Here is a 23,410-nt window from a genome sequence, read left to right as displayed (position 1 = left end):
AAGCATCAGCCTGTAACTCGGGCTTTCTGTGTTAACTGCCCTGCCGCATCATAGGCGTGGGAGGGGAAGCCCTCGGTGGCACTAACAAGACAATGACAGGTGAGTTCTTCCTTTTCCACTTTTCCTGGCCAGACCCAAAGGATCTTAGCATCAGTTTTTCCAAGCACATCACTGACAATTTTCCGTATCCACGCCTAGTCTCTGTCCTGGATGACCCTCTTCTGGGCTGCCTCCACAAGAGTTATCTAGTCATCAATACTAAACTTGACCCCTTCTCTGAGTCCCTCCCCCACAAGCGAGATATAATTTTTCCCAACTTTGGGTGAGGAGGCTCACTCCTAGCAGTTAAACTATAGATTTTGCTAGGGTCGATCTTATACGACACATCAGGCTTTTCACCTCGCCTAATACACCTTATAAGCTCTTTAACCCTTTTGCTTGCTTTATCCATTTCTTTACCTCTGTTTGCCTAGAACAGTAGTAAGTATGTACTGAATGGATACTTTATGAAAGAACCAGCCCTGCCTTTACCTCAAACCAACATTCACTTAAAATCGATAAAACTTGATTAGGTACTTAATAGGTACAAGGAGTCGAAGGTTGTAAAGATGATCAAGAACCAACCCTGCTCTCCTAGGAATGTGCCACCCAAGGATGGAGCTAAGATGCGTACATAAGCCGTGGCAAGCAGGCACAAATGTTCTCATAGGCACACCAAAATCTACAGTGTGGAAATAGAAGGGGAGAATCATTTCCATCTAGGGATGGGGGAAGTTCTGGGAAGGGTTCATGAGGAGAAGAAGAAAAATCATTTGTTGAACAACAGATTTCACTAAATAGTTTGGAATCATCTCATTTAATTCACCGTAACTCTCCAAGTTAGGTAATTTTTTAACCCCCATTTTATAGATGAGGAAATTGGGGCTCAGAGAAGTTAAATAATTTGGCCGAGGTCACATAGCTAGTATATAACCTCGCACTCACATTCCCAATGGCCTGGCTCCAAAGCTTGTGCTGATTTTCCTACATCAGATCTTCAGCTCCACAGGCAGATGAAACATAGTGATTCCCGAGCTCGGCCTTCAAGACTCCTACAGGCCCATCTGGAGGTGATTCCCGAGCTCGGCCTTCAAGATTCCTACAGGCCCATCTGGAGGGAGGGCAAGACAGTCCAGGAGCAGCGAACAGCCTAAGCAGAGGCCTGGACGTGGGACCGTTTCAACCATATGGGGAAAAGCACATAACTAAGTCTAGTATGTGTAAGGGAGACACAGTGGAGATGTTTTGGAAGAGAAAGTCGATGGATGCTTCTCTACTTTCCCTGTAATAGGCTCAGAATGCACAGTAAAGTATACTTCTTACCTAAGTAAAAATATTAATAAAATATTGTAAGTAAAACATTTGGAATGTATTGGAAATTGCTGTTTTATGGCAATCATCTTGACCCTCAATTGTAAGTATCCTATCATGCAAACCATGTTGAGAGGAAGAATGAGTCTCTCTCTATGTCCTTTTCCTTCAGTCTTCTTTGGTTTTCTCTCTCTGTAAAGATACTATCTAGAGATTTAAATCATAAGATTAGAGACTAGAGAAACGAAATACCAGTAATTTACTTAGATAAATGACAAATTTCTTATCATGCCAACCAACATTTAAGTATTTTCAAATGAGAATTTTAACATTATATAACTGGACTGATTTAAATATTTTAATTAGTTTTAAAATATTTTAAGGTTAAAAATTGGAGGCTGGGTAAACGAGATATTATAGCCTAAAGGGATATAACACTACGTGTCAGAGACCAGTAAATGTGACTTCACCCGAGTAAGAGAAGAAAACGGGGGGGCGGGGGGTAGCATGCACAGCCAAGTGCTTCATAAATTAGCAGTAACTATCCAGAAACACTACACACTACTGCAGAGAACATCTTTCACCTGGGGTCCCAGCTCCACCAAGAGCTTAAATTGTAGGTTCTTCTAAGTTCTCAGAGCCTCCTGCCACCCGGAAGGAGGGAGGCATTGGGTGAAGCAGGGGGTACAGAAGGGCTGAGATTTGGGGGGAGCCACTCCATATAGCAGACTTGCAAAAACCAGAGCAAGAAATCACCGTCTCAAAGCAAAGGCAGATGGCTCGGGTACACCTGTCTCCTGCGGGGCACCTGGCTCCCTGAGCCCCTGGTGATGCGGATGCTGACCCAGATCCCAGGCACCTGGTGATGCGGATGCTGACCCAGATCCCAGGCACCTGGTGATGCGGATGCTGACCCAGATCCCAGGCACCTGGTGATGCGGATGCTGACCCAGATCCCAGGCACCTGCGTTACTCAGCTGTCGTGGTGGAAAACTGGAGGTCTTCAGCTCAATGGGGCAACTGAAATCAGGGCTATAGAATGAACTGTTATTACCTTGTTTATGATGTCCTGAACATTATGTAAAGGGAGAGGTTTCGAAAGGATGCTCTAATCAACGTTCACTGCACAGAAAAAGATCATGCTTTTTAGAACCAGGAAGTCTTTCCACAAGGAAAAAAGTACACCGAAATCACTGTATTTACGAATATTTTGGCTTTCCCATATATTTTTTTATTTATTTTTTATTTTTTTTTAAATTAATTAATTAATTTACTTATTTCTGGCTGTGTTGGGTCTTCGTTTCTGTGCGAGGGCTTTCTCTAGTTGCGGCAAGCGGGGGCCACTCTTCATCGCGGTGCGCGGGCCTCTCACTATCGCGGCCTCTCTTGTTGTGGGGCACAGGCTCCAGACACGCAGGCTCAGTAGTTGTGGCTCACGGGCCTAGTTGCTTCGCAGCATGTGGGATCTTCCCAGACCAGGGCTCGAACCCGTGTCCCCTGCATTGGCAGGCAGATTCCCAACCACTGTGCCACCAGGGAAGCCCCTCCCATATATTTTAAACATTAAATTTCTTTTTTTTCCCTGGAGTCAAACTTTGATGGGTGGCAGTCCCTACCCTCCCTTCCTTCTCTCCCCCATCTCTCCTCACCTCCATCCCTCCTCAGCCCTCCCCCCCGCCCAGTGCTCCGTTTCTTTACTTCACCCTCCCCTCCTCCGCCTCCTTCTCCCTCATCTCTTCCCCCTCTGTCCTCTCCTTTACACCCTTTCTCCCCAGCTACTTCCCTCTCTCTCTCCTCCCCAACTCTCTCTCCTCCTCTCTCTTTACTCCACCCCTCCTCTCCTCACTCCTCCTCCTCCTCCTCTCTTTTCCTCTCTCTTTCCTTACCCTAAAACATGTGAAAAGTAATTTCAGTCCATCCTGGTTTATCTTGAGTAATGCACATCCGGCTGAAACTCTGCCTAAGGATCTAGGCCAGGAAAAGTAGTTTATGCAAAGTTGATTAGAACATGACTTTTGATGTCACGAATGACAAAAATGAACTTAAGCCACTATAACTGCAGAAGTGCACAAAAATGAACTTAAGCCACTATAACTACACCTCAAAAGAGCTGGGTCTGATAACATCACAGGTGAGAACACGGGACAGTACAAGATGGGGGTGGAGGGAAGGGAAGGTGAGAAAGCCGCCCCTCAGATGCCTAGACCGAAGAGCAAGTCCGGCAGTCAGTCGTGAGAAATGTGCTGCTCCCCCAAGATTGCCCGCTTCCTAACTCCAAGGATTCTGGAATCAGTTACCAGGAGGACGCCCAGGCACTTGACAGCTTGCTTAATCTTGGTGTTTACCATAAGCCTGTCAAAAACAAGTGAGCAGGCAATTACGTACCAGCTGATTTTTGGTGGCCATCTTCAAAACCAGGCCCCCAGTTTTTTTAGCAGTGGAACCAAACCATGGGGAGGTTTCTCCATACACCAGTCTTAGATTTTTTTTTTTTTTTTTTTGGTCCCGCTGCACAGCATGCAGGATCTTAGTTCCCTAACCAGGGATTGAACCCGTGGCCCCTGCAGGGGAAGGGCAGAGCCCTAACCACCAGACCTCCAGGGAATTCCCAGATTTTTATTTTACCGTGAGGGCCTTCATGTCAAATTGCCTAGGAAAAAGGAATCTGCAGGGATTTTGTGCCAGGGAAAAAAAAACCATGGCCCTGGATTCTGACATTGAGAATTCTGTTTTGTTTTAGTTTTTTCCTCCAGGAATGGGAGAACTTGTAACAATATTTTTTTCTCCCTCTTTAGATAAAGAGGGAGTCTGGGAGTGAGCACACTGCTCATTAACCATCCAGCCACATAAGGGGAGCAGCCCAGGCAGGAGGCACAGATTTTAACTTCAGGCTTGTCAATTTCTGGCTACAGCCTCAGTTTTCTCACCTCATCTGTGAAAGGGAGATAATATCTCCTACATCACAGGGCTGCTGTGAGGCCAGGGAAGGTCTCCCTCATGAAATGCCTGGTACATAATAGGACCTCAATAAATGCTGGCTCTCCCGGCCCCCATGGAAACTTTGCTCCTCTTACCTAAGAAAGATTAGTGTTGATCACTCCCAAGTTAACATCTGGTATTCACCTAAATATCAGTAAACTTTGTCCAAATACTTGTCATAAGACTTACCTGGTGAAAGCCCTGTTTTGAATTGGTAGGTATATTTTCACATCTCTTTTTTTCAGAAAAGCCCAAATATTCTTTCAATTTGGCCAATTTTAGCTTGTGTGCAACAACACTTTCTTAATAGACTAAACGAGATTCATTACTTTCACAAAGCAAATTGAAGCTGTAAATTAATAACTATATTAAGCTAATATTTACGGCATACTTACTATTTCCCAAGAACTGAGCTAAGCACTTTACAGGTATTTAAATATATTCATATCTCATTTAATCGTCACAATCCTATAAGACAGATACTATAATTATCCCCATTTTACAGATGAAGAAACTAAGGCTAAATAGCAATAACTTAACCCAGGTGACAGAGTAAAGGGCAGAGTTCAGTCACAGCCAGAGCAGAGAGGATGTCTGAGCTTAAAACGATGCATACTGCCTTCTCTTTTCAAACCAGTGCTTACTCACATCTTCATATCGTCCAGAAAGACTTAAATATTCACATGACAGAATTTTAGAAATCTCCCCATGATCCAAATCCCCACAACTGTATTAGATTTGTCTAAAGCACCTCTTCTCATGATGCTGTATTTCAGAGAAGAATCTAAACTCATCACAATATTCCAAAAGGAAAGTGGAGATTTAATAAACTGCTTCCCTGAACTTCTCTCTGCCAGTCTTCCTTTAGTTATTTCTATGTTTTTTTTCCCTGCCTCCTGTTCGTCTTAAGTAACAAATATTTTATGATCAGCCCATAATTACGAGTAGTCATACGCAAGAGACCGCCAGTGAATACCAGAGAGAGAAAAAAGACGTAGCAACGCTTCCAGCTCAAGTCACAAAAACTCCAAAGAAATATAAAACGAAACACACCAATTCCACTGATGGCTTTCCTAAAGCTGTAGTGGCACAAGAGCCGCCTCTCGCTGACAGAGAGCTGTTGCGGTGCAATCTGTGGTTTTCGAGAGTAAGAAGTGCGGAGAGCCCTGCCTCCCCGCGCTCGCCTGCCGCTGGGCAGTTTTTGAAGAAGGGAACAGAAGTGAGTATTTCCAGTTCAGAGGGGATGGGCTCGAAGAGCCCGAGCTCCTTTAATGGCTGCTGGCAACTGGTTTATACACTGGAAATCTAAGAAGTCCGCACACCAGTCCCTGCAGACGGCGAAGTGAACGCCCAGTGGTGGGCGGGGGCAGGCTGCTCGCCATCACAGGGTGGATGGTCCCCTCGCCAGCTCACCTTCGCCGATACGTCCGGCCCGGGGCCAAGAAACTGGGCTGCTGGCAGTCCGAAAGCCGGCGGCGATCGCGGGCGTCACTCCCCGCCTCCCGCTCTCGGGGAGGATGCGCGGGGCGCCGCCCCGCACCTGTACCTCAAGGGACGACCTTGGCCCCGGAGCAGGTGATGCCGGGCCGGAGGACAGCCCCCCACAGCAAAGTGCGCCCACCTGGCGTCGCCGTGCCGGGCGCTCGCCCCCCAGCCCGGCCCGGGCGCCCCTAGCGCATCGGGCGCCGCTCCCGCAGCTGGAGCCACGCGCCCGCAGCCTCACCTCTCGCCGCCTCCTCCTCTTCCGTCGCCATCGCAGGAGCCACCCGGCCGGCTCCGCAGCCCCGGGGCCGGCAGCATGGAGAGCCCCGGGCTCGCCCTGCGCCGGCCCAGGCGGCGGTCCCGGGGTGAGCGCGCGGGCACACGCGGGGCTCTGCCCGGTGCGGCGACGGCCGCCACTGCAGCCCCTGGGCGCGCGGCCAGCGGAGGCCGCGGAACGTGCAGCGGGAATTCGCCCGCCCGCGAGGTCTGGCCGCCGCCGGACCGGGGGCGGGAGAAAGGGACGGCGCGCAGGGCGGAGCCACGGCGGCCCCGCCCCGCCCCGCCGACCCCTGCGGCCGGAGGCAAAGTGCGTAGAGGCCCGCGACAAAGCCCCTTGAGGCTTTCTGGAAACCTGCCTGTTTAAAACAGGTTTCCCCGATCACTTTCAGATCAGTTGTCTGCCTGTTCCGGAGGTTGGAGTTGTTTCGCTTGGGGGGAAAAGGTAAAGGATGGATGCAGATCATTGCATGGCGGGGGTTACGGGGCCGGGGGCGTAGGGGTGCGTGGGAGGGGGTTCCGGTGGGAGCTGAAAGGGGGACTTCTCCGGCCCCTTCTCTTTTCTGTCGTGGAAGGGCTTAGCTGGCAGAGACTAGGGTACGATGAGAGAGGGGTCACCGAGGAAGCCCTTTGGGATCCTGCAACGGTTGTTGGGTGAATCCAGAAGCAAGATCCTTTGCGGATCACTTGACAGCCCCTCATCATATGCCGAATACTCTGGTTGGCTCCCCGCCCAAGGGACCCTAGGGTTACTTGGTCACAGTTTGTCTAGTAGAGGTAGTGGAGAAAAGGAACGGCAGAGAAAACACCAAAGCTTTGCATCAACCAGGCTAAATCTATTAATCTTCCTACCAGGACTCTTCATTACAGCGTAGAAACTAGCTGCTTTTTGTGTCCTGAGGGCTACTTAGGACCGAACCTGGCGGGGGCGTTGGACGCGTGTTCCCGACGGAAATAGGCAAGACCCGGAGAAACTGTTGCGCTTAAGGTGGGCACGGGGACTTTATCCTGCTGGAGGTGAAAGGAGAAGCTGCTCTCAGTAACACACACAGAGACACATCCCTAATCAAAACCATTCTTGAAACATCCCAGCCCTAGCCTTGATTTGGAACTCTATCCGAAATCCACCGACACCAACGTATGTTGTAAGCTCAGAAAGAAAAATTCCACACAGAGCCTGGCAGATACTCTTGAAATCTGGCCTAGGTTTCCCCGAACGTGTTCAAACCCTGGCTTTCCAGACAAGTGTACACTGTTTTGAGGTGGTTTACCAAGATTGGGAGGCTAAGGGGACATTCTTAGATCCACACATGTTCAATGCCACCTTAATGGTGAAGTGGAATTGCTAGGATCCTGGTTAAAATGTACAGTACAGACTATGTATACACTTGCTTACAAAGCATTTTTCCCTTTATCATCTCATGTGAGCCTCACAACAACCTTTGTGAGGTGGTTGAACACCAATAATTCTTGTCTTCTCAGTAGGCAAACAGAGGTTTAGAAATGAGTATTTTGGCCAGGATCACTCAGTAGATGGTAGAAGCCAGATGGTAAAAGTCAGATCTCCTTAGGAGTTCATAGTGGCATTATAAGCTTGCCAGTGAATCAGTGCAGTCCTCATTTCTTATAAATGATGATTCACTTCCACCAAAAGCCTGAGAGCAAGAGAAAAGAATCCAGAACCTAAACATGATAGCAGGAAGTATAACACACAAGGGGAACAGACCCACCGGATTCCTTGGGCCAAATCATTCTCATAGTTTAACGTGTGTTCCCCCAACTGTTCAAGTTTAAATTCTACTTTCTAGTTTTTCCTTATGCTCTGGAGCTCTACATTCTAAGGCATGATTTTTTTTTTTTTTTCAGGAGTGGTTATATTATACCTCCTAGGATAAGGCAGAAATAGTCACACAATATCTTGACAGATGGATAGGAAATTCATCTCTCATTTCCAACTATTGGTCTTCTTATATTTTCTCCTCGGGCAAAATGTAAGAAAAGTGATTTGGAACATAACTTGTAGAGTGCATGGTATAGTTTCTTCTGGTCAATGTGGTTTCCTTGCCAAAAGCCCAGGAATAGGTTTGCTCTTTAGGAATTATTGCTAATCCTAGGAGGAACTTAAGTTTGTTCAGTAATTTACTTAACTGCCAAGTAGTCAGGCAAGAACAGGACTGGCATTAGGAACCACTGTCTCACACACTGTGAATTCCTATTCTGGTCAGCCTCCTGCTGGGATTGTAACAATGTAATTTAGTTTGGGGGACCCTTTAAGTTCACTTAGATATTTCAGTTGGTCCAGGACAAAAAACAAATCCACCTGCTTCAGAGTGTAGTTAAATTGAAGACACCATTTCCAGTGATACATAAAAGTAAATAACTACCCATTAATGAGCTCCCAAGTGACTGAGGAAATAAATTAATAATATTTAAAACTACCCTTTCTTCCCCATCACTCCCCCACCCCCAGAATTCTATGGAGGGTGAATACTGGGGAAGATTCTTGGATTTGCTGAGCAGGTTGATGAGAGGGAGTGCAGTTAGGAGAAACAGGGGTGCCAAATGTGCTTAGAGGGATAGATGGGCCTCTAATGGGCTTCTGGAGTGGGAAAGATTGGCTTGGGCTTGGCCTGTGGAAGGGAGAAGCAGAGAAGGTAATTGCAGGAGGGTATGCTCATGAGAGAGAGGAAAAGAGGTGGTGGCAGCTGCCACAGGGAGGGAAATCTGAGAAAGATTTTTTTTAAAGGGTATTTAGGGAGCTTCACTGTGTAATGCAAACTTTCTTACATTATTTCCCTGGAAAACAACAACTTTAGCAAGAGATAACATTCCTTTTCAATGCTTTTGGAGTTAATTTATGTTTTTATTATAAGTGAAAACATTTTGAGATTGGCCTTAAGAGGGAAAGAAGGGCCGCCCACAAAATGCAGTTATTTATTAATTCATTTGTTCACAAATGCTTATAGAGCACCTACACTGTGCCAGGCATGACTGTAAGGGCTGACTGCTGTACGTCACCTACTGGGCATCTGTTACTTCATATAGATGTTCTCATAACCATCGATGAGGCAGGTATTATTTCATTTTAGAAAAGTCCAACCAGTGCCCTTTTTCCTTTAGCTCAGTAGTTCCCCAAGTTGGATTGAGACAGTGCAGAAGTTCAGACCCACCCCAGAAACTCTGATTCAGTAGGTCTGGGGTGAGACACACTAAATCCTTATTTCGAATACACACCCTAGTTGATTTTGAAATAGTTGCTCTGAGCACTTTACTTCAGGAAATATTGCTTCAACTTGTCAAAAATGAATTTTCTTAAGGCTAGGTTGTCGCAAGGGATAAGCTGTGTGTGTGTATTTCTACAAAAGCCAGAGGACAGAAGTAGTAATAAACTAAACTTTCTAGAAAAATACAGGGAGAACAAAACTTAGGACAAGAGGGAATAGTTGTGCGGACATCTCTTTATATATGGATTTTTCCCTTAGAGATTATGTATTTGTGTATGTATGTGTCAAAAGCTGAACTAATTTTTACTTCTGCAGGTTTTGGACACTCTTACAGTAAGTATGGTGCCCCAGGTCCACCTCAGTCCTCCCCATATTGTACAGAACTGTCTTACCCAAGAGGACAAGAAAGGCAAAGGACAATTTCCCTTTCCTGTTACGGATTTCTCCCTTTGACAGACTTAAAAGTCAGCCTGCGTTTAAGGGTTTGATAAGGAATGTAAGTTCAGAGATAACTTTGTAATGGTTAGCACAGTCTCCTGAGAAATGTCTTGATTTCTATTCATCAAAGCCCATCTTCTCAAGTTAGAAAAAGCAGTTGAACCAACAGTGATAAGGCCCACCCTTGGCTGGATCTTGAAGGGAAGTAAGTTGGTGAGGATCCCTAATACTGATACAACAGCTTTGAGGGAGATGGACCAATGAAGAGATGAATAGCAGCTGGCAGGGATGGCAATAGCACTAAAAAGACCAAGCCCTGATCACTGGGCCAAACATCCATTGTTTGAATGATGTCCAGAGACCCACCCGTACTCCTGGTTCTCTGAAGGACAAGAAACCTGGGGTCCCAGTAGCTGAGCCATGGTCTAGCACAGTGGTATTCAGTATTCCTATTTTAGATGGGTCAAGAAAGACGTTAATGGACCAGCCTTCGGTTTATACGTAGGCAGTGGCAGAACCAGCAACAAAATCCAGATGCAGTGACTTCAGGTAAGAACCATTGCTATAAACCTGTGTGGCACCCTTTTGAGTATCTTGGAGGTGAACTCCAGTTTGGGTCTGGTATCCCGTAGCCCTGTGCTTTAGGGGAGCCTCACTCTGGCACCAGGGATGTGAATCCTGATTAGTTTTAAGTCAGTCACCAGGCCAGGTACTGTTGTAGGAGTGGATGGATGACATAATTATGGCCAACAAAATGTGTGTGTGTGTGTGGGGGGGGTACTTTGCTTAGAATGCTTCTGGAAAAGATTTTCCTTGCTCTTAAAAAGAGGATGAACAATCAGTAGTTTCTCTTTTTCAAGACTTGTTGTGTGAGGATTTGATGCTTAGGCTCCCTGTGGCCATCTAGCCCCTCTAAGAAGACAAGACCAAGGACATCCAACACAATGAGGACGACGAAGTAGAAAAATGAAAAGAACTTATATTCTTGGTGATGTTTTTGAGATGCTAAATTTACTCTGGAAGGTCCCTATATTGTGTCTTAGTTTTACACGATCCTCATTTTCCTTACTGTTGAAACCATTTTTACTTTCATCTTCTGACACTTGCAGTCAAAAGCACCCAAAGTGACAACTCTGTCACTTGCTTCCCATGTGTTTTTCTGAGGTCTAGAAGCATACGAGGTAATTTGCAGTGAAGCGTGCTCTGTGATTTGGGAGCAGACTGGCCTTGATCCAAGAGCAATTTATTACCTGTTTGGGTAAGTCACGCTCAGCTTCATGTTCATCATCTGTAAAATGATAGTAATTATTTTATTTCACAGATTAATAGTAAAAACCAAAATAAATAAGGTGAGAGCATTTTGTACACCAATGTAAGTTCTTTTAATCATAAGATGCTTTTGAAAGAAGGTAAATGTAGAGAGGAGTCCAGGTTTGCTCCAGCGTCCAAATTTTGCTACTCAGTGTTTTCACCGTTTTGTCTTAGCAACAGCATTACCGAAAAGAGTGTCAGTCAGGGAACAGCTGGGAGCACAACTAGGATGAACAGGATTCTGATTGGCTCCCTCTGGGCTCAGCAGAAAGAGTATCATGATCGATGAGCAGTGTCTCCCACGGGACAGATGTGGTGGTACCTGGGTACCTGGGGCACTTATATCACTCGTTTCCATACTATTTTGAGGCATTTTCAATTTAATTTTGAGGCATTTTAGATTTCACTTCTGCCTGCCAATTGGTTTTGGCCTAGTGAGTGGGGTAGCTGTAATATAAACCTGTACAACTATCTTAACTGTTTAAACACAATTGAAACTTAAAATATTTATTTTGTTCTTGATGTAATCTTTAAGTATAAAAGTTAGATACATTTACAAAATAGTCTTTCTTGAGTTTCGGATAACACCTATCTCAAAACTTGAAAATATAACCAAAAAAACCTCACCAGCAGAAATATTATAAACATAGTTTTTATTCTTTTCTTACCTTCAAGGAAAAAGGCCTCATGCCACCAAAACATTTCTTTGAAACTCAGTAACTGAAGACAGAACTCGATAGCCTGGTGATTATTTTTCCAGACAACTGAATAATTTATATTGCTTTAAAAAAAAATAACTAAGATCTATTTTTATTATTTCAGAACTTTTTAAAGCAGCAATATCTCCCTCATTTTTTTTCATAAAAATCTAAAATATCTCTAGTAGTCCTAAGTGTCTTGTACTTATATTTGTTCCAAGTGTTTGTTTCATTAAAAGTTTCCAGAAATAAGTGCACTTCTATAGAGAAAATAAAATTTAAATAAAGACAAGAGGAAATAATCATGGTTGTAGCAAAACGGTTATTTTGAATGTTCTCAGTCTTAGCAATTCAAAGAGAGAGTGTGTTTGGTAGGCAGGGACCTCTCTACTGATTAAAATCTCAATTCGTTTATTTGTAGATCATTGATAGATGGATAGCTGTTTCTCCTACCAGTAGATACGGATGGGTTGACAGTCTAAAGGTTTTCTACAATAAAGCACCAAAAATAAATGTACTTAAAAATATTTTGAGATTTACAGATTTACACAAAGATAACAGGTGTTTAAAAAAACAGAAAAAGTATGTTATTATAGAAATAAATGAAATCCTATCTTGAGCCTTAGCAACCAAAGAAAGTTTTGAATATTCTACACTTATTTTCCATTCAACTAATAGCTTATTAAATCATATATATATATTCCATTCAGAAGAGGCTGACTTATAAGAAATTCCCTATTCTCAGATTGCACTATGCTTCAATAAATTTAAAGATTTAAAGCTATGTTAATAAGAAAAGCATAAAAGAAAAATAACATAACTTGCTTTAATACAAAGGTTTTTTTAATAAAAAAGTCAAAGTCTACATTAAATCAGGAAATCAATAAATCTGAATTATACAAGCTTTCTATGTACTTAGAAAAACCAAGAACACACAGTTTATAACAAAACTCTTTAATTCAAAATAGAGTCTAATTTAAAGAAAATGTCATTATGCTCAGTTGATTAGATAGGGTTTTATCATTTAAATTAAATGGTTCACCTGAAATATGGGAAGTATATAATAGAGAAAATTCAATCTCAAGGGTACTTCGCAAATCATCTAGCTAATTTGCATCATGAATCAAATTCTTAGCTTCCAAAGGGCAGACACAGTCTTTAATTGCTTTTAGATAGGCACTTAAGAAATGCTTTTGATGAGGAGGAAACCCCAAAGATTATGAATCACTCTATTAACTCCAGGGAAAAATGAGACTCTAAACAAAGTAAATTTTCCCTAACTGCCCTTCCACTGCCAAGAAACCATAACTATTCCCAAGTTCTTCCTATTAATAAGAATGAAGGAGATGGAAACTAAAATACTCTATTCTTATTCAATTAAAAGGTAAACTCAGCTCCTTTATATCAATCTCTCTCTCTAACTTGAATTAATGAATTTTTTTATACTAGAAGAGTTACCATATTAGAGCCAGAGAATGTTGCAATTTCCTCATATCTTACCCATTCACTATCACACTAACAAAACATCCTTTTTTAAAATGGGGGGGGTGTTGAGAAAAATCTCATAAAACTAAACATAAGTTAAAGATTTTTTTAAAATTAGAGGCAGTTATAATTAGAAAAACCAGAGTTAGTCAAATTGAGATAACCCCAGGATTTTAATAGTTCTCTCTCCTAGATGAGAGATGATCCAAATAAGAAAAATGGAGATGAACTATTAGATGAACACATAATAAGTATCAAACAAATACTAGGAAAGAGTGGGGTGAAGGAAAGGGAAGGAAGGGAAGGAATGGGGAGGAAGGGAAGGGGAGAACAGGGCAGGAAAAAAACCTAGAATGACCTTTAATGGAGCTCCCCAGCAAGCAGCAATATTTATAAAATCTTCTGTAGATTTGCATAATGATCCTATGCAATTCTTCCCCACTAAGAAGAACATCCGTACAAATAAATTATCATTTTAGATTCTGATCACAGATCATTTGTAATAGTGATAACTGTTGTATCTAAAAAAATTCCACCAGTTAACAGTTAAGACAAACATTAGGCCATTCTTTGATAAAGTATTACTTCTCCACTACTACTGATGAAACCAAAACCTCAGAGAGTCATTTTAAAATTAAAATGTTGAGCTAGAAAAGACTATTCCATTCTTAGGGAAATACCCAGAGAATTTGCTGCTGACATCATCACCCCTATTCTCTAATCACAACCCCCCGGCCTTCATTTACTTCCTTAATTCCATTTACATTAGCCACAGTGATGTAGCTAAACATGAACAATATTGCCCTTGAATGAGCTGGCCTCTATCAAAGATCTGAAGACAGCATTCCCACAGGACAGTAAAATCCTCCTCAGTTGTGAACATCCACTCTGTTCAGGATCTTTGGTACATTTGGAGTATAAGAAGATAATGGCACAATAATACAAGTACTATCAAAGGAAAAATTTTCATCAAAAGAAATAAACGTTAACCAGCCATGATATGTAACAACTTTCTAGAAAACCAAAGTAAATAGCTCTTTGTTCTCTACAAGTCCATTTACATGATCAGAAGTCTGACGTTTAAAAAAATAGTTTAATAAAAATACACTAGTTCTCTACAAGCAGCCCTCATGGTCATTTCTTAAATTCAACTCACCATAATCAAATTAAAATAATGCCATGTCCTCTTGTTAAAAAAGAAGTCCTCTTGTCACAAGAAAAGCAACTTTACATTTTATATAATACAGTACATCTCCCTATGAGTATACAGACTACGTATATAAAGGTCATCAGTATTTCTGAATGCAAAGTAAATATATTAGTGGAGTGCTTGAGTGAAGGTGTTAAAAATTCCTCCTTATTATAAACTTGTCACTCCCTACTGTGGAGTTTGTGCAATAACGTGATGATAAATTCTATTTTTTAAATAACCAGTGTATTTCCTTTTTAAAATGCCTTAAAACCATTACAGAAATTGTCTTCATATATATTCTATACATGTCCAAACCAATAGGGCAAGTGTTCTAATGGCTTTTATTGATTATCTAGACCCATAAGGTTTGCAGTAAAACAGCAATACTGCAGTGTTACCTACAGGTTAGCCTATGTTGCTATAAATGACATATGTTGCTCCTGAATTGATTAGAGGTGTTACAGTACAAAGCCACAGCACACACAGGCAGAATGGACCTTAATACGCATGTAGGCAGTGCAGTTAGAAAGGGATGTACATTTCTTTTATTCCAGTACCTTCATATAATAAAGTTAACAAAAATAATAAAATATTAAAAAAAAAAAAAAGCCAGCTGGCACTGCCAACCAATTCCTGTAGTAGTCTTAGAAATCCTAATCCTGTAGAATTTCCTCTTGTAGTCAGAAGCACCACCATCTTCGGGAGTATTTCAGTGTACTGTTGTCTACGCCAAGCAAGCCTGGTGATGCAGCTACCTGAGTTCTCTTGGTTGTGAGCGAATGGGATCTTCATTCATAATTTCCCAGCTTTCATGTAGGTGGGGATAGAGCCACGCTGAGTCAACCCTTCAAACCGCTTATAGGTATAATTGAGGAAAACCCAGTCTTTGGATTTGTAGTCCGGTTCTGTGGTGTTTGGCACTAGAAAGACAGAAGAATTAACGAAGAGCAAAGGAATTTCATTAATGAAAATGTCATCATCTTCAGAGACTTTTAATAGTGTTAATTGTGTTGTAGATTGTCCTACCTGGTTGTAAAATATCAGATTCAGGAAAGTCATCAAAATTTGATGTATCATCAATGCTTTTGATTTCTATAGGGATTGCTGCTGGCCTTTCCCTATAAAAAGGTATTGAGTAACCATGGTAAGTTTTCTTGAATTCAGTTTTCCAAAACATAATCCTGCCTGCAAATTCTGCATGCTGTTCTACAGATATTAGAAGGGCCAAGGAAATTTATTATGGATTTGAAAATACCTGTAGTTAAGTGGATTTCATAGATGAGTATAATTTTTTTATTAAAATATTATCATTTACTTGGAATTTTTATTTCTTTGTACCAAGACTTTCTCATGCTGTCTTTTTAAAGAGGAAAAATAAGAGTTAATGAAAGGGCAAGCAGAAAAGATTTTATTTAAAGAACTTTATCATTATATAAAGTACCCTAGATATTGTGGGGACTGGATCCTACCTAATTAATTCAGGAATAGAATTCTTCTAGTAGAGGATCCGTAAATCAAGTCATTTAGGAAAATAAGGGGCTCGAAGAGTGAAGGGACTACACATTTGTGATGAAATCTGAATCCAAAAACTTCTCAGTCATATAAATGTTAAGGGAATCAGGGACATTAGGTTAAAAAAATACTAAGTCATGAAAATGCCTTCTTATCATGCTAAAAATAGTTAAAAGAATTTATCAATTTTTATTGCTTCTATTTTTTTAACAAGTACTTATTGGATCTATTAGGTGATAAGTTTACAAAATTATGCAAGAGCATGTATATATTTTCCCCAGAATTATTCTAACCTATTTATACTTAATGTACTAACTTAATAAATGTACATTAGTTGAGTGTAAAGAAGCATAGACCCTGGTGCCCTGAGATCTAATCCCTTGTCATTACTTAGCAGGATGACCGTAGGTACTGCGACTGTTCCCTAACATAAAACCAGGAGACTGGACTGGTAGTCTCTAAGCATCCTTCCAACTGTAACCGGCAGAAGCACAGTTCTGCTCAATGAGATGATGTATAGACAGCATAGTACAGTGTAGCAGGTCAGAGTCAGAACTCTAGAATCAAACTGCCTGGGTCTAGTTCTAGTTAGATCATTCACTAGCTGAGGCACTGCAGGCAGATTACTTCTCTGTGACAGGTTTATTATGAGGATAAGATAAGAAATGCACATAAAGCACTTAGAACAGTGCTGGACATACAATAAATGATCCCCCCAAATTGGCTATAATCAGGTAGAGTGCCTAGCATATCATAGAAGCTCCAGTGAAGATCTCCAGTGAAGGGACACATAGGCTGTCTTGAAAGTGAAAAGGGTCTGGCTAGGCAGGGCAAGGGCAGGGGCAGGGAGGTGAAGGGCATTTTCGCCAGAATGACGACCAAATGACAAAACCCTGGGGTGGGAGAAGTGGGAAAGACCATAGCAAGATGCAGCTTGTACAGATGAGGCAATAGCCACATCCTACAATCCTGAAAAGCAGTTAAGGATCCTTAGTTTTATTCTAAGTGCAAAGAGAAGGAAGAAAACAGCACGATCAGACTTGTTTCTAAACTGTTGCTGTCTGAGGAATAGACCAGAGCCACTGAAGGTGGTTTGGCCACAGACTGAATAAAGGCCAATGCTCACAACGAACAGCTGTAAGCAAATTCTTAAAAGTTACTTGCATTATTTAACTTTCCCCACAATGTTTAAAAGAGGGACTGTATATTCTTACAAATTAATGAAGGAGACACAGTATGGTATATTAATTAGAGGACAAAAATGAGGCGTTATAGAGTCAAATGTAATTATATCTTTGTTGTGCAAACAGTCTTCGTCATGTAACTCTGAATATCAAAATCTAAACAGGGGCACAATATGTGCTTTTTCCTTGAAGTGGACATTAGATAAAATGAGTCATTTAGCTGTAGCCACTATAGTCTCACTCATTTATATAATCCAGAGAAGACTGATTTATCACATTATCACAATGCTACTTCTTGTATTTAATCTAGCAGAATCAAAGAAAAATTAATCACCAAATCTAGTAAAAAAGTTTTTACTCAGGCCTCTCCTACTCAAAGCCTATAAACATACCTGATGTGCCCCCAATCTACACCTTCAAAAAAAGGATGACTTTTTATTTCTTCTACTCCACTATTCCCAATTCTATTTTCAGAATCAATACAAAACCTGGGAAATGGAAACAGAGAAATTATCAAATGCAGATTACAACTAAAGTAGTCTATTTGCATGATTTCAAACATTTCATCTTTTTTTCCTGTTTACTGAAGTTAACTCTATTGTGGGAGATGTGGGAAAAAAATAGAAAACATCTATAATTGCACTACTCAGACATAACTACTATAAACACTGAAGCCATTTCCTTCTAGTCTTTTAATATAATTTTTACAATATTGAGTTGATAAGTAGTTACCATTTTAGGACTATTTTTTTCACTTAGAACATTTCTCAAAGTCATTAAATATTTTTCTGTAACTTCATTTTCTGAAATTTACACATGGAAACACTACAATTTATTTAGCCAGTTCACTATTGTTGAACATTTAGAAGGTTTTCAATTTTTCATTACTAAAAACAATATCAAGATAACATACTGTACCTAAAGCTTTACACACATCTGATTATCTGCATATGCGAAATTCCTAGAAGTAGAATTGCTGGGTCAAAGGTCATAGACAGTTGAAGATTTTGTATAATATGCTGCCAACTGGCTGTTCCCATGGGTTGCCCAATTTATATTCCTTCCAGCCATTTACAACAGAGCCTAAACACTTCATCTTAGTTGAGAAACAGAATGGAATCTTGTGCTTAGAAAAGGTTTCATATAGACTTTTGTGATATGAACTGCTACTAAGAATTTATTTTCCCTTTCTCTTGAGGAGATAGGGATAAGGTCATTGTATTTTAACAGGAGTGACCTCTGAAATAATACAAGGCCTCTTCCCTCTTCTTAACTCTGACTTTTTTTCCTGCATAATTCCTTTTAAGAGTCTGCATTTTTAAAAAACACCTTTTCTTTACTGATGCCTTTGACTGTATAGATCAGTGATAGTCTTTTTCCTCCCACAAAGCTGAAATAGGCAATTTAGTCTTTTAGGTCCCTGTGAAGTTTTAAGATACCACAAACTCTTCTAGGGATTTAACTACTAACCTAAGAATTAAGTCCTTGGCTTTTTCAGATATAGGCACCTCTGGAGGAAATACCAGAGTTTCTTTCCAGTTCATCACTTTCCTATATGTTTCTTGAGGTGTTTCAGAGCAGAAAGGTGGATATCCTACGTATCAGAGAAAACAAGTTTCATGAGCTTTTATGATCAAATATGCTACACCTATTATATGTGTGTCACAAGAAACAAAATAGCCCTGGGTGCTCCGCTTAACAATAAAAAATACCACCATTCAGCCATTTATAATAAAATTGCTAATAAAGTCAATAAAATAAAGAATTTAAAGCATTGCCCCTCTTCTACCTAAAAGGCCATGCAGACACAATTTTGATACATGGGAGTTCCAGTTAAATGCCCCCTTCCTGACAGAGGATCCCTGGAGAGCTCACTGATATTTATCAATGTGTATTTAACATTGGCGGATGTCAGAAATCAGTTTAAAGAGTTCAGCTATTTCAGCCCATAATATCTACAATATGTTCATCAGTGGCACTCAAGGAAATTTATATGGTATGTACATAAATGAATGATAAAACATACCTATTAGCATTTCATACATAATTACTCCCAAAGACCACCAGTCACACAATTTGTTGTACCCAGTCTGCATGAACACTTCTGGAGCAATGTAATCTGGTGTCCCCACTGTGGAATATGCCTGCAAAGGAACAGCTTGTCAAATCAATGTTCTCAGTGTTTTTTTTTTTAAAGATCCAAGTATGGCTCACTACTGGAAAAACCAATATATACAGAAGTTAGTTTTTCATTTAATACTTGTTTTGCATGTTTATCATGTATAAGGCTTGGTGATAGGCACTGAGTCAGATAATATGTTATTTAAGACATGATTTCTGTCCCCCAAAGAGCTCAACAACGTTATTTATGTATTATGTATTTAGCCCTAAATCCATTCCAAAAAGAATAAAAAGCTTGTGCCCAGTAGGCCTGGCTTCCCCACTCACTAGTAATGGGCTCTCAGGCAAGTTATTCAACCTTTCTGAGCCTCAGCTTCTGTTACATAAAATTGGAGTAATAATACCTGCCCTAACAGAGTGGATACGAGGATGAAACAAGCAAAGGAATGTGTTTGTAAACTACAGCCTACTATATAAACGTCAGGTATTTTCATTATAAACTCATTTCCAGGGCACTTCTTATCCATTAGAAAGCAATGCAGTTTTTCATTCTTAATTCATATAAAATCTTACAAAAACTTTCTTTAAGGCAATGATTTTCAACTACAGGTAGTACTCTAAGGGCCACCTGAAAATGTGGAAAATGTGTGACAGCAGATTTTGACATTTCAATGACCTGGGGGAAGACATGATTAGCATATAGTGGGCAGGGGATACAGGTTCTAAAGGAATTTCCTGCCCCAAATAGCAAGAGTCCCCTCTGTTTCTTCACTGGGAAACACTGATGTAAGTCATGATGATGGTCACGAGAATAATAAAACCTGCACATTAGTAATCAGTGTGAATATTCTGTAATCAGGGGGTACAGAATTCCCACCATAGCTTTAGGCAGTATTCATTTTTCCCTTTAAAAGTAGGAAATACTACAATTCTTTTCTCAATTGTAAAATCTGATCTAGAAGTGACACATTTAAAAGTAGAAGGAAGATTCTGTCATTAATGCATAGCTCAAAACATTTAAAAAAACTTGTAAAAACACCGAAATGTTTTACAAGCACAAAAAGTTTACTTGGGCTAATGAGAGAATGAGCTCCATAATGCAAAGGTCATTTTATTTGCTTTGAGAGGGTATCAGACTCTTGCCTTTCAGTCTATTTACCTTCCTGAGGGACTGCTGAATGAGTTTCTCTTCATCACTTGGTTGAATTTAACAAATATTTACAGAGTGTCCATATGTACCAGGCGTTGTACAAGGAGTTAGGAAATTAAAGTCAAAAGGCACATTCCTAACCTTGACAATGTTCATGGACCTAGTTAAGAGGATAAAGGGAAAGAGGAAAAGGGGCAAATGATTCTAATATTTGCTGAGTAATGGAGGAGAAATAGTGTGGGGTTCAAAACAGACAGTGTTGTTCCACGTTAAAGCAGTCATTAAGTTTATTTGCAGTAAAGTCTGCTTTCCAATTTTATTTTATCTATTTTATTGTAACACTGTTAACATGCCAAACTTTCTGTTTACTTTGTCTACGAAGTTCTTAGAAGCACACAATAACCTTACTTATGCTGACTGACATTTGTTGCATCAGGACAGGTAGGGAAAATGGAAACATGAAAATCACACGGCATTTACTACAATTTACACTCATCTCGGTGAGTTTTATAGAAAATGCCAGTACTCGTAAACAGACAGATTAACTAATTATAGATATGCTTGATAAAATATTCTGAAGTGAAATCATAAAGTAAAAATCAGCATTTTCCTTTACAGGCAGGGAAATGTTACAGAGAAACTAAGAAAACTCTATGATCCCGGAACAAGCTCTATCATTGCTATGAAGTAAGAACTAATCATTGTGAAGCTCCAAATTACCAAGCAAATACCAAATGAGATTTTAGGACCAGGGCACAAAATTCTTTCTTCAACTCACCAGCTGTCTCCTGTTCTTCTTCCATGTTTCTGCTTTCCTCTTTGAGTTCATGTTCTGGAATGCTAATTTCAACAAGACAGAATTGTAATTACGAGGGAAAAACTCTTACCAGAAAACAAATTCACACATATCCATTGAAAATACATTGGTTTAAGAGGTGAGGAGAAGGAGAGAAGCTTCAGTTCTCAACAGTCCTGGATTAAACCAGCTGTACTACTTTAACCCCCAAAAAATCAAACTTACAGAAGTCACTTGGTGGGTTGTGTGTAAGATTTCTGTAGAATTCAGTCCTATGAGCCTTCTTTAATCCCGTGCACAAACCAAAATCAGATAATTTTACATGACCCTAAGGAAAAAAAGAAGAAAGACAAAACCTAGTAAAATCAATAGATTTTATTAACTTAGAGACAAAAGCCTCATTAAAAACTCTTCTAAATGGAATCATAAAAATTCTTAGCTTAGAATTCATACAGGTGAAATGTAAAATTATCAATATTTGATGATGATTATTTTAAGGAGTAGAAAATGGAAGATGATAAAAAGACAGCCAGTTTTCCCTTGATGTCATTTCACTTCACAGCTCTCTCCTACCGTATCAGTCTATGAAATAATGTAGGTTAGCAATAATATAAATTGCAGTTGCCCATTTCCAATCACAAAATCACTTCTATTACTTCATAAAATAATCAGCAACCTAATAATTCACTTTATTCACATGCCTTGGCATCCAATAAAAGGTTGTCTGGTTTAATATCCCGATGGATGAAACCCAACTGGTGGATCGCATCTATTGCCAGAACAGTCTCTGAAATGTAGAACTGTGTTTCCTCTTCTGTCAAAGTATCTTTCTTCATTAGCAATGTCATCATGTCACCTAATTTAATGAGAATAAGTACCATGTGTTAGAAATGCCTCAAAAAGGGGAATGCCTTATAAAAGATTTCTTTGTAATATACAACATATGCCTGATTTTTGCATTTTATGATCTACCCAGTGTACCTCCAACCATCTCTAGGGCCCAATAAAAAAAATGTCACTGCATAAGGAAAAGTTTCATGACATTTAATGGTTTTAAGGTAGAAAGTATGTGAAATCAAATCAGAGCAGAGGTGATAAAGAAGTAATATCTACCACTCAACATCCAGAATAAGTGCCTGAGGAAAATATGTCAAAATGTGAGAATGAATCAGTGTAAGCACACCTGGAAATGGGATATATTCCTTCAAATTCAGGTTTCAAAAACACTCAGTACTCTCTGGGCCAACAAAAATAGGTCATCATCCCACCAAAAGGGTCACTTCTAGACATTCTTTTGTTTTCAAGAAATTTTGCTCTTTTACAAGGGGCGAAGAATAAACACTGGTGAATTTACAACTCAGAATTGACAATTGTTGATATTTTTTCATGATGCTTCAAGTCTTAAAAAAAAAAAAAAAAAACCATGCAGATTCTTTGTCCTCCATTCCCATTCTATTCCCCTTTCCCTTTTTGCTGAGTAGCCATTATCACGGATTTGGTTTGGTGTGCATTCTTCCAGCTTATTTTTGAAGTATGTTTTCAGATACATATATATTAATCTATGAATTTACCATCTTTTGTATGTTTTTAAAAATTACATAAGTAATATCAACTGTACATAATTCCACCACTTGCTTTATTATTCTACTTTGTTTCTGAGATCCTACTGTTGAAATAGATAGAGCTCCTGACTTTTCACTACTGTAAAACATTTCATCACACAATTATGCCACATTTTATTTATCCATTCTTCTACTGATGGACATTCATCTTGTGTCTAGTTTTTCACTATTATGACACTGCTGCAATGAGCATCCTTTTACAGGCCTCTGGTGCACGTGCATTTTCAACTTTACTGGTATCTCTGAACTGCTCTCTGTAAGGGTTAGAGATTCCTTCGCACAGATGAGAGGCCCGTTTCCCCCAGCCCCATCAGACTTTCAATGTTTTTACTAATCAGATGAGTGTGAAATGGAATCTCATTCTTGTTTTAATTTGCATTTCCCTGAATATGCGTGAAGTTGAACATTTTCCTATATATTTGTAGACTAACCAGAGTTTTCTTCTGTACACTGCCTACCATTTGCCCACTGGGTTGTTTGTCTTCTTCTTTAGTGACTTGTTCTTAACTCCAGACTTGTAAAGATCTAAATAATTATATACAGTAAACACAGAATGATATAATATTTAAAATGTGCCAACTTTATCATTT

At 40.2% G+C, this 23,410-nt stretch overlaps 2 protein-coding genes and 1 long non-coding RNA gene across 17 annotated transcripts in view; 1 reads left to right on the top strand and 2 right to left on the bottom strand.

Moving 5' to 3' along the window:
- Window positions 1–6,316, bottom strand: part of BMAL2 (basic helix-loop-helix ARNT like 2) — a 98,051-nt gene extending 91,735 nt beyond the window's left edge. For 9 of the 12 annotated variants that reach the window (XR_014233665.1, XM_082352175.1, XM_082352171.1 and 6 more), the window contains exon 1: window positions 6,053–6,316. Coding sequence is in view for 6 of the 12 variants with exons in the window: in XM_082352171.1 (XP_082208297.1) it covers window positions 6,053–6,083 (31 nt within the window). In the remaining 6 variants the exon portion in view is untranslated. Of the gene's footprint in view, window positions 1–984; window positions 1,103–6,052 lie in introns of those variants that run through there. The other 3 variants (XM_082352174.1, XM_082352173.1, XM_082352176.1) reach the window with 1 other exon arrangement.
- A 48-nt stretch (window positions 6,317–6,364) lies between these two features.
- On the top strand, window positions 6,365–13,420 carry LOC309609993. Of its 2 annotated transcripts, XR_014233680.1 has the most exons (4): window positions 6,365–6,532; window positions 6,943–7,075; window positions 9,627–9,644; window positions 10,208–13,420. It is a non-coding gene; the product is annotated as an uncharacterized lncRNA (long non-coding RNA). The 2 variants fall into 2 exon arrangements; XR_014233681.1 differs by having other exon boundaries at window positions 7,954–13,420.
- A 1,537-nt stretch (window positions 13,421–14,957) lies between these two features.
- STK38L (serine/threonine kinase 38 like) overlaps window positions 14,958–23,410 on the bottom strand; it is a 77,522-nt gene continuing 69,069 nt past the window's right edge. For all 3 annotated transcript variants that reach the window (XM_082352235.1, XM_082352236.1, XM_082352237.1), the window contains 8 exons: window positions 21,900–22,054; window positions 21,424–21,526; window positions 21,181–21,242; window positions 19,158–19,275; window positions 18,602–18,725; window positions 17,524–17,619; window positions 15,462–15,553; window positions 14,958–15,355 (listed from right to left, as the gene is read on the bottom strand). In XM_082352235.1, coding sequence (XP_082208361.1) covers window positions 15,228–15,355; window positions 15,462–15,553; window positions 17,524–17,619; window positions 18,602–18,725; window positions 19,158–19,275; window positions 21,181–21,242; window positions 21,424–21,526; window positions 21,900–22,054 — 878 coding nt within the window. In that variant the 3' untranslated portion in view covers window positions 14,958–15,227. The remainder of the gene's footprint in view (window positions 15,356–15,461; window positions 15,554–17,523; window positions 17,620–18,601; window positions 18,726–19,157; window positions 19,276–21,180; window positions 21,243–21,423; window positions 21,527–21,899; window positions 22,055–23,410) is intronic.

Source organism: Balaenoptera borealis (genome assembly GCF_965194805.1).
Source record: "Balaenoptera borealis genome assembly, chromosome: 13".
Taxonomy (NCBI): Eukaryota; Metazoa; Chordata; class Mammalia; order Artiodactyla; family Balaenopteridae; genus Balaenoptera; species Balaenoptera borealis.
The sequence above is the reverse complement of the archived record's forward strand: the minus strand, read 5'-3'. Positions and strand labels throughout refer to the sequence as shown.